At 55.0% G+C, this 10,845-nt stretch overlaps 1 protein-coding gene across 3 annotated transcripts in view; it reads left to right on the top strand.

Annotated features, from left to right (window-relative positions):
* Positions 1-9,872, top strand: part of SHANK2 (SH3 and multiple ankyrin repeat domains 2) — a 534,119-nt gene extending 524,247 nt beyond the window's left edge. For all 3 annotated transcript variants that reach the window (XM_074275360.1, XM_074275361.1, XM_074275362.1), the window contains one exon: positions 6,232-9,872. In XM_074275360.1, the coding sequence (XP_074131461.1) occupies positions 6,232-6,805 (574 nt within the window). In that variant the 3' untranslated portion in view covers positions 6,806-9,872. The remainder of the gene's footprint in view (positions 1-6,231) is intronic.
* Positions 9,873-10,845: the final 973 nt, after the last annotated feature.

Raw genomic sequence — 10,845 nt, 5'->3', positions numbered from 1 at the left:
CGAGTCGGCATCTGGGGGTCCCCGGAATGAGCGAGCCGGCGTCTGGGGGTCCCCGGAATGAGCGAGCCGGCGTCTGGGGGCCCCCAGAGTGAGCGAGCCGGCGTCTGGGGGCCCCCAGAGTGAGTGAGCCGGCGTCTGGGGGTCCCCGGAGTGAGCGAGCCGGCGTCTGGGGGTCCCCGGAGTGAGCGAGCCGGCGTCTGGGGGTCCCCGGAGTGAGCGAGCCGGCGTCTGGGGGCCCCCGGAGTGAGCGAGCCGGCGTCTGGGGGCCTCCAGAGTGAGCGAGCCGGCGTCTGGGGGTCCCCAGAGTGAGCGAGCCGGCGTCTGGGGGCCCCCGGAGTGAGCGAGCCGGCGTCTGGGGGCCCCCGGAGTGAGCGAGCCGGCGTCTGGGGGCCCCCGGAGTGAGCGAGCCGGCGTCTGGGGGCCCCCGGAGTGAGCGAGCCGGCGTCTGGGGGCCCCCGGAGTGAGCGAGCCGGCATCTGGGGGCCTCCAGAGGACCTCGGGTGTCTCATCCCACTCTAAGGGCCCAGCTTCTCCTGCTATTTACCTGTCTGGCCTTGGAGGGTCACCCATCCCTTTGGCTAAATTATCATAGCTTGTGTTCCATCCAGGGTTAGGCTAGATGCCCTCAGAGAGCCCCAGCCGAGCCCGAGCACTTCCCCAGGAGTTAGACAAAGGCTGCGATAATAATCCCATTTTAGGAGAAGGAATGAGGTTCAGAGGAGTCACGGTCACACGGTGGGAAGCTTGAGCCTCCTGATCCTGGGCCCATCGCCCTCGGATGTCTAGTAAGAGGACGTTGGGCTGGCCCCAGGTCCGTGGCCCTCAGATGTACAGTAGGACGACTCTGGGCTGGCTTTCGGACCCTATCAACAAGTGTCCGGAAGGGCCTGCTAGAGAAAGGAAACAGATTTTTCATCGTTAGCATGGAAAAGCCCCCTTAGCAAAGACGTCTCCCCGGGAGGTGATAAGGGTTCTGCCAGCTTGGAGGTCCCCAGGGGTCCCCAGGATTCCATGCTGGGCTGCCTGCTGCTAATTACTTTTGTCAGTGCCTTGGAATAAAGGCCTGCAGCTGGAAGCATTCAGCAGTCCACATGCTGACAGTCTGGGTTCCACAGACACTTATTAAGCACCTACTATGTACCAGGATGAACATTGTCGTTATAAAGACCTGAAGCTGTCCCTCCTCTCGAGGAGCCGGTGCTCTGCTGGGGGATGATGATGGTTCTGGAGGAGGAAGATGGAGGGAATGTTGGGGGGAGAGTCCTGGGCCACATCGAAGGCGAAAGCCTCCCGATTTCTGGTGTGTCCCTGCGGGGGCAGGAGGTCCAAGGGCTTCGGGCCCACGAGCTGAAGGGGGTACAGAGACTGGAGAGAGCCTGCCGCAGATATAGATGGCGCACGTGGTGATACATTATAGAATATATACAGAGAGAATGTGGAATATGGAGATCTGCAAAGTGCTCTACAAACGTTAACCCCCCTGACCGCTACAACCCTAGGAGGCAGGCGCTATTGTTATCCCCCTTTTACAGAGGAGGAAACTGAGGAATGCCAAGGAATGTGCAGGGCCGTAACAGCTAGGAGAATCAGACAGGGTTAGAACTCGGGTGTCCCTGCCTCCAGGTGTGAACACTGTGCCCTGTGCCGCCCCTGGCGGTCACTGAGTGTATGTGCCTGGCAGTGGACAGTGGACAGTGGACAGAGACCCAGCTTGACTATAAATTCCCTTCCACATCATGGGGAGGGAAGCTTCCACACTGGGATGGCCCTGGCCTGCCATGATCACCCCACACGCTACCAGATCGGAACGCTGGGGGCCAGGGGCGGCAGGCTGGTCTAATGCACCCACAAAGCGGGTGAGCTTCCAGGACCTTCCATCCCCAGCCCTGCCTAGGCCGCCTAGCCGGGCCCTGGAGAAGTCAGAGCAGCCGGGGCTGAGAGCCGACACGAGAGCTGGGGCAGCCAGAGAGGGACTGGGAAGCACATGCAAGGGCGCTGGCTTACGGGTCTGAAGGGCAGTCCTGGAGAAGGGGGGCTCGACCGGGAGCCGGGGAGGCAAAGGTGCAAGGTGGGTGGTCTGGGCTGAATGTGAGAAAAACTTCCCGTTGGGGAAGGGGCTGCCTTAGGAGGCAGGAGATGCCTCCTTCCCTGGGGCTACAAGCACAGGCTCTCCTTGTCAGGGATCCTCCCATTCACCTGCAGGATGGGAGGGCTCAGCTTAATTCTTGGTGGGGAAGGGATGGGGAGAAGGTGCCTGGGGGTTTCTGGGGGGGGGCAGGGCTTCCTGGGGAAAACTCGAATCTTACTCAAAGCAAATCAAAGTCCCTTCCATGATAATGGCCGACTTCTTTGTCCCTGAAAAAGAAAAGGGAGACTATCTTCTTCCCTTCTTTTCGGAGGAGGCTGTAGATGAGTCTCAGACTCGGTTTATTCATCTGCATTTTTCTTTTCTGATGGCCACTCCCTGGGTAGTTGATGGAGGAGACACAGGTTTGGAAATAAATTTGACACTTAAAAAAAAGACAGGAATAATCTATTTTAATTTTTTTAAAGGATATTTAGAGAAAAAGGAAGCTTTTCCCCTGATACTCTGATGTTCTACTCTCTGGGTCTTCCTATTCTGGTGTCCTTAGCAGCAAGCTTGCCCTGGGGCGTTCGAGGGGCTCGGATTTATTTCTAAATAAGAGGTTGGGGGTAGAGCAGGTGAAATCAAATGGGAAGTGAGGAGGACCCAAGGCCAAATTCTGCTCTGGGAGCCTAAGCTGTGGGAGCCTAAGCAAGTCACTTAACGGCTCCGTGCCTCAGATACAGGGTAATAACGGCAGGGTTGTCCCAGGGTGGTCATGAGGGTCGGACTAGATATTTGTAAGGCACTTTGCAAACCTCAGTCCTGAGTCCATAAAGGCAGCTCGATGGATAGAGTGGCAGCCCCGCAGTCAGGAGCCAAGTTCAGAAACCAGCCTTTGACACTTAGCTGTATCGTCTTGAACAAGTCCCTTACTCGTTTCCCTCGTCTGTAAAATGGACATCCTATGGCATCTACCTTTCAGAGTTTTGAAGACCAAATGAGATAACAAAGTGCTTAGCCGAGTTCCTGGCACATATTAGGAGCTTAACAAAAGCTTCCTTTCTTCCCTCTCCTTTCCATCCTCCTGCCTCCCTCTGTTCCTCCTTCCCTCCCTCCCTTTCTCCTTTCTTTTCTTCCTTTCTTCCATCTATAATTGCCAGCTCCTAGATCATAGGGAGCCATATGCTTAGAGATCCCAGTCCAGGCCCTTTGTTTTCCTGAGGAAGACACTGAAATCTGGAGGGATCAGGTTACCTGCCCAAAGTCACTGGGTATAAGTAAATGGCCAGAATTCACATCCAGCCCCTTGCCTTCCTTTACACCTTTTCAGCGTCTGTCCAACATCATCTCCAGTGCTGGGGCCTTGTCATTGTTGTCTTTGTGGCCACAGCCCCTGGTATAGAGTAGGTGCTTAATTCATGCTTGATCAGGAGCACTCTGGGGAGGGAGGGACTCTCGGGTCCAAGTCCAACCCAGGGACCGCATTGGAGGTCTACAGAGTCCTGGATGGTTTTTCTCTCGCCACAGCTGCGGATTTGGGGGTGCTTGGGAATCAGGTGGACTTCCCTGCCAACCCCTGGGGGGCACCGTCCCATGCCTCTTGTGAGGTATCTGTGCGTCTATGCCCAAGCTTCAGCATCCTCCTCCTCAGGCCTGAGTCCCACAGGAAGGTGGATGGCAGCGAAGGAGATGGGCATCTCCCCCCCACGATGGTATCCAGGCTCTCAGGCTTTCCTCATGCCCCTCTGAGGAGCCCTGGATCTCAAGTCAGGAAGGCCTGAATTCAAATCCAGTTCCAATCCTCCCTCCGTCTGTGGCCACAGAACCACATGAGCTCTGAGCCCAGTGAGATGCCAAGAAAACTCAGAACCACAGGGAACAAAGACCCTGAGCTCTGCAAGAGGTGGCCCTGGCCACAGGAAGGCCCATGGAGGTCACTCAAGAACTTGGGGGTGTTGTGGGACTCTAGGGAATGACAGGTGCATCCGACCCCAGGCAGCTCAGCCAGGAAGCTTCCTCGTTGCCAGGCACCGGCTCCTCCCAAAGGCCTGCGGTCACCCCCAGAGCACTGGTGTCCTCCACTCCCCATGCCCCTCATCCTGGGAGGCCCCAGGAGAAAGGCCGACTTCCTACTGAAGATGAAGGAACTTCTTAGTTATTTATTGCTGTCAAACACTCTCTGTACACTCCCTTGGGACATTAAAGTCTTCCAAGTGTGTCCTTCACAAAGCCCTGTGAGCTAGAGGGTACAAAGTGCTCTTGTGCCCATTTCACAGATGAGGAGACAGGCCCATAATCACCCAGCCAAGGGGATCCAAGCTGGGCCAGAGGGAGGCATCACGGTGCCATGAGTTTGGCTCCTAGTGCTGGCTCTCCCGCTTGCTAGGTGAGCAAGTCACAGCCCTCTCCTGTAAATTGGGAGGGTTAGACAGGATGGAGACCCCTCCATCTCCCAAGCTTGAAGGTCTGGGATGCCCCCAAGGTCTTCTCCCAGCTTTGCTTCCTCTTCAAGACCCCAGCCTTGGGTCCTTGACAAGACATTACAAATGGCCCATCATTAAAGGGAAGATGTGCACAAGATCCCAGCTCCTTCCGTGAGCAAGGGAGCTCAGCTTGTTAGGACACTTGGCCAAGAGCTTTCTGGGGCCCGGGCAAAGGAGGAATCCAGAGCTCCGGCTTCCTCTCGGCGGACCTCTGCCCCCTTCCCTGGCCATCTGTGGGAGAGCTCCCTATTCTCAGGCTTTCCTGAGACTCAGGAGATGCTCATAAAGCACCGTGCCCTCCTTACAGCTTATAATTATTGTTGTCCCCCCTCCTCATTCTTTAAGCCCCACCTGCTCGGGCCTCCCCAAAGGACGTGACCCACCTGTCCACTGGGGCGGATGTTGGCCAATGACTGCAGTAAACCTGGCTCTTTGGGGGCTGGCCTGGGGGTGGGAGCCATTAGAAGGCCTCTCTGGGCCCCCAAGATCCACCTGGTCCACACCCGGTTGTAAACACAGCCCCCAGCCGAGCAGATCTCCAGAGGAGTCTGCTGAGCTTATGGGGCAATGGCGGAGTTTCCATTTTCTTCTGGGAGGGAGCTCTGAAGTTGTGATTCTGGGGTACACAAGCTGCCTCCTCAGGCACAGACGTGCAAGCGGGCTGATGGGGGAGAGGGAGGCTCCCACAGCTGGGGTGGCTCAGGGGCCACGCTTGAGCCTGAGCCCCCTTAACTTCCCCAACGTCCATTTCCTCTGCCTGGCACCCCTTGCTGGTGGATTCCGTTCGGATCTGTTTAATGAGGGTCTACCAAGTGTCCTCCTCTCCCCCCACACACAAATGCTAGCAACAGGGTGGCCTCTAGGCTGACCTGGGGGAATTTAGTCTAGTGCTTGGGATAGCTAATGTTTGCAAGGCAACTGAGCGAGAAAACGGGCAGCTCCCACGTGGTGGGAAATGTTTCTAAATCAGCTGGGCTCTAAGCGGAGGAGAGAATGATGGAGAGGGGGCCAAGCCTCTGGGGCCCCTTTGGGTGAACACGGTAATTCTGCTCCCCGAGGTTGTCGGGCTGGCGGGTGACCCCAGGACCCTCCTGCCATTTGGCCGGATTTCTAAAATGAACCTTCTCTGAAGTGGTCTTCTTTTGGTTTCTCCTGGAAGCAGAGTTGGGGGGAAGGGTCCCCAAACCAAACGCAAATATTGGGCCTAGCCAGGTTCCCAGTCCCACTGACTCTGGGATGTCAGCTAGAGTCCTCCACCCCGCGACCCAGCCAGAGCCCACACCCTGCCATTTGTGGTGTATGGGGGCTTGTGGGTGCCGGGAGAATGTTACCCCAAGGGTAGCCAGGGCCTGCCCCCCAGCTCAGAGCCCAGGGCTTCTCTGAATGACCAGCAGAGGTCAGTCGTGTGTGGCGGTGGAGGGAGGCAGGTAGCAGGGTTGTAGATACTACCCAGAGCCTCTATGGACTCCTGCCTTGGTCCTATGGGGCAGGAACCATCGATGGCTCACGTAACCCTTCTGAAAAAGCCCACCATGGAGAGACCGTTCCCTTCGTACTTCCTCCCGCTCCTCCCTCAGCCCTGATTCCCATGACTCGAATGGTTCCTCGGGCCCCCGACGACCCCCGTCCCCCCTCCTCCGCTCACCAGGTGACACCTGTTTCTGTCTGCCGCCTTTGCAGGAGCACGGACGTCATGAGCACCGTCTCAGGGACGCGGAGCACGACGGTCACCTTCACCGTCCGCCCTGGCACCACCCAGCCCATCACCCTGCAGAGCCGGCCGCCGGACTACGACGGCAGGACCGCCGTCACGAGACGCGCCCCGAGCCCCGTGGTGTCCCCCACGGAGATCGCCAAGGAGGCCCTGGCCGCCCCCCTGACGGCCGTCTCCGCCGCGGCCCCTTCACCCACCCTGCCCGAGGTTTTTAGCCTTCCGAGCCAGCCATCTTCCGGGGACTTGTTTGGCTTGAGCGCGGCAGCGCGCAGCAGGTCCCCGTCTCCCTCGATACTGCAACAGCCAATCTCAAATAAGCCTTTTACAACTAAACCTGTCCACCTGTGGACCAAGCCCGACGTGGCTGATTGGCTGGAAAGCTTAAACTTGGGTGAGCATAAAGAGACCTTCATGGACAATGAGATCGACGGCAGTCACTTACCAAACCTCCAGAAGGAAGACCTCATAGACCTCGGCGTGACTCGGGTCGGCCATCGGATGAACATAGAGAGAGCGCTCAAGCAGCTGCTGGACAGATAAGGACGCCCGCTCCTTCCGCCTTCACGGACTTCTGCTTATAAGTAGAGATGGGCTTGCGCTGCCACCGCCGAGGCCTCCTGGGCCCTGAGCCCCACACCACCCCCGGCTCTGTCCACCTCCTGCCGCCCAAAGAAAGTCCGAGCGCGTCTCGGAGCCCAGGTCCACCAGCCCCCTCGCTCGGCCCCGATGCTCACCTGGCGGCCGGCCAGGCCCAGGCACCGGGCGCCTGCGCCACTCCCTTCAGTCGAGGGGAGGAAGGGAAAGGGGGGTTAAAACGGGTTTCCAGCCTGCCCCCCCACCCCGGGGGCAAGTGACCTCCCTTGCTCCTCCCAGGCCCAGAAGCCAGGCCCGCAAGGGTCTCGGCCGGATGCCTCCCGAGCTGCTCCTCCCTTGGTTCTGACAGGCTCCTGACCCTCCCGGTCCCATCACCGGCTCCCGCTCATTTCCCCTCCCCTTTCTCAGTGCGTACATGCTCACTTGCTTCCTTATTTTCCGAGCGGTTTGCTTGCAATAGAACCAGACCCGGAGCTCGCGCTCTCTCTCAGACTGCCGTCTGGGGCTCCCCGCCCCCAGGCCCCCCACAGGGTCTCCTCCCTGGGGCTGTAGCCATAGCTGTCAGGCAGAGGGCCGGCGACCTTTCTTGGCAGAGTGGAGTCTCTCCCCCAGATCGGGCCCTGCTTGGTCACCTTTATTTCTTGATTTCTGCAAATAAATCTATTTCGCATATTTCCCAGGTGGCCGATCCAGGCCACGTGGACTTAGGCAAAGCACATAGCCACGATTGGGAGACAGAAGGGGAGAGTCACGCCCGGGAGCCAAGCCGGCCCCAAGCCGCCTCTCCGCCAGACCCAGGGCGTCCCATCCGGAAGCTGGCCGGGCCACCAGGAGGTCCCCTCCCTTAACCTTTTCTGCTCTGGAGCCTTTGTTTTGTCTTTAGACCCCATTGAGGTGGAAGGAGGTGAGCATGTACCTTGACCCAAAGGACAATCAAAAAAATGAGGTGAACCAGGGGCCACGTGGTGCTACCTGGACCGCGGAGTCTTTGTCGGGAGCTGCGTCTGGGGCTCCAGGATCCCCGCCTGAGCCCCGCAAGGTTGAGGAGTCATGCTAGGACAGCCCCGTGGCTGTCTAGGGCCCAGGAGAGCAGCATGCTGAGAGGTCTCCCTTCCTCTTTGGACCTCAGGGAATCTCTCCGGCTTCCTGAGAAGCGGCGCTGGGAGAGGGGCAGAAGGTGGACAGGACCCGGGGTGGAGAGGAGGAGTCGAGTCGTGAGTGGGGATTGAAGGAGCAGAAATGGAGGCATCGGAATGGGGGCATCTCCAAGGGGCTAGGAAAGATGCTGGTCACTTAGGAACAGAGTGAGATCACCCTGACTGCCAACTTTTCTAGATCCTCTTCCATGTCTCTCTCTCCTGCCCCTCACTTCCCTGACTCTGCACAGGCCCCCAAAAGTTCCTCCCCCCCCACAGTAATAGGCCCTCTCATCCCCAAGGGAGGTTGTCAACTGCCCACAGCTAGCCAGTGTCCTGCCAGGCTTCCAGTGTATCCACTCTCGAATCTGGAAGTGGCCCAAATGTTCAGGTTTTTCTTTTTTCTTTTTTTTAATTTTCTACTCCAGATTAGCCCAGCCCATCTCTAGTTATAAAACAAGACTTTTTTTTTCTTTTTCTTTTTATTACTTTTGCTCACAATCAAGTGTCTGATTAGGTCTGCAGCAGCCCTCGAATGAGAACAGCAAATTTACCAATTTAATTCTTTCTTTACTGCAAGTTTAAATAGTTGTATAGATAGTTTATAAGCACAATATTTTAAGAGAAAAAAAAAACAGTGGCTGGTCTACTAGGCAGCCTTTGTGCTAGGAAGTTAAAGAAAACAAACTTTGGTGATTTAATACTAATAATACTATTTCTGTGGAATAATTCTAAAGAGTATGACCTTTTTAAATCAACCTTATTTGGATGCGTCTGAACCAGCAGAGCTGTGTTACGTTTTCTATCTTTGCTAGAACTTCGTCACCGAAGGACAAATGTTTCTTCAAAAGCGGTCCCCGATTCACCGAGCGGTGTAAGCCAGTCGGTCGCTCCCCAGTCCCAAAGCCAACAAAAAGCCACTCCTCTCCAGCCCCCTCCCCACCCTCCTTTCATCCACCGCACCCTCCACCTCTGGAAAACAGTCTTTCTTTTGACTTTGCCTCTGTTCTGATCCCCTTTGCAGGTCAATCTTTGTATTTGGAAGTTCCAACCTAACTTGTAATAAAAATAATGCATTCAGGCATTTTCCTTCAGAGTACTTTCGATTTTTCCATAGGGAGATGAACATTGCTGTAGAGGAACCTGGAGACTCGAGGCAGTTAGCGGAGGTGCCACAATATTTCAGAATGTGTAAAAAAAGGTACTTTAGCCATCATTTGTCTTCCATTTGGTGAGATGACAGAATTCAGTCAATAAACCACTAGCAATCAGGCTCTTTTCCTTCCTTTGCTTTCCGCTGGTGTTGCCTCGGCGCACTGTGTCAGGTCCAACGTGAGCCCAGACGTAGGAAAGGGACTCGGCCGGATGACTTACAGGCCGCCGCTGTTTAATCCCACCTTGGTTTAATTTAGGTTTCTTGAGTTGTGGCCTCCGCCAGTGGGGACCTTTTGTCCCGCGCCGCGGACCTTTGCAGACACTTAACAGCCTCCATGTGGTGTCAGCAGTCGAAAGCAGATGGAAACATTAAAGAGCTACTGAAATAGTTTTATTTTTGTGTCTTATAGTATCAGAGTAACGGGGCTGCCCAAGGGCCTGCAATGACCAATAAAATACTTGTTTGCCAAGACAAATCCGTCTAGCTCTGTTTGATGAGTTTGCTCCCCTCAGCAATAGCTCCTAGCTCAGAGAGCCCCCTCCTCCTCTTCCCCCTGCTTGGGGAACATCAGGCCTAGGCCCTATTCATGATCCTCTTTACCAGTGGAGCCGAGTGTTAAATACCGGGTCTACTCAAAGAGACATGTGAAACTGTGGTCCTCTAGGTTTTAGGATAAACTTTTGCTATATACTGTACTTTAAATAAACTGTATTTAATGCCTATTTTCTTTCTGTAATATTTGTATATATGAGACCAAACCTCCCGAGATGTACGTCACATGGCGCATCCGGGCCACCTCTACCTGAGCATCTGGACATGTTTTGGGCTGACTCCTAGGTCACGATGATGACGACTAGATGTGACTGATGGTTTACAAATTTTACATGTCACAAAACGAATTCGCTACTTGTGCAACTTCCGTTCATGAAAGAATGATTTGGGTGATTTCCCCCCTGCTGAGTTCCCTAGGAGCCCAGCCAGATGGGCGCACGTTCATTATTCTGTCCATCCAGCAGGGATGGCCATCTGAGTCCCCGATGGTGACAGCTTCCCATTAACATCCTTTCTTTCCTTTTTAGTACCTGGTTCTTGATGGCCTGGCCCCAAACCCACCCTGTCTTTTCCCTGTGACTGCTCTGGACGTTTTTTTGTTTCTTTTTTTTTTTCCAAGTCAGAATAGAGCAAGCCATCCCTGGGTAGCACATTCTTTTTCTGATCTTTTCTTTTTCTTTCTTTCTTTCTTTTTTTTTTTTTTGCTCTTGTGTGGCAATCAAAATGACCGTCCAGAACAAATGCCTTCTTGCAGGAAGGCCAGGGGTCTGATTGCAAGCAGAAGAACTTATCTGGAGGCATCACAGCAGAAAGTGACAACCTCATGTAGAGTGGGGCTTGATGCTGCAGAGAAAGGGTCCCCTCCTTACAGCCGGAGAGATGGTAGAGGGTTCCCAAGGACTGAAAAGCCAGCCGGCTCATTCCATTTGATCAGTCTGCCTCTGTTTTCTTGACAATATGGAAAACAAGGGCCCTGAATTTTGGATTTATGTTCAGAAAAACTGAAGTGTCACCCTCTGGCCACAGAACATTTGCATGGGAGGGAAGGTTGCTCCACTTGAATTTTAAATTTTGGGGTGATGGAGGACAGTATGGAAGTTCTTTTGGTTTCAAGGAGGAGGTTAGCCACTTGCCACCATTTC

The sequence above is a fragment of the Sminthopsis crassicaudata genome, chromosome 6 (genome assembly GCF_048593235.1).
Source record: "Sminthopsis crassicaudata isolate SCR6 chromosome 6, ASM4859323v1, whole genome shotgun sequence".
In the NCBI taxonomy this organism is placed as follows: Eukaryota; Metazoa; Chordata; class Mammalia; order Dasyuromorphia; family Dasyuridae; genus Sminthopsis; species Sminthopsis crassicaudata.
The sequence above is the reverse complement of the archived record's forward strand: the minus strand, read 5'-3'. Positions and strand labels throughout refer to the sequence as shown.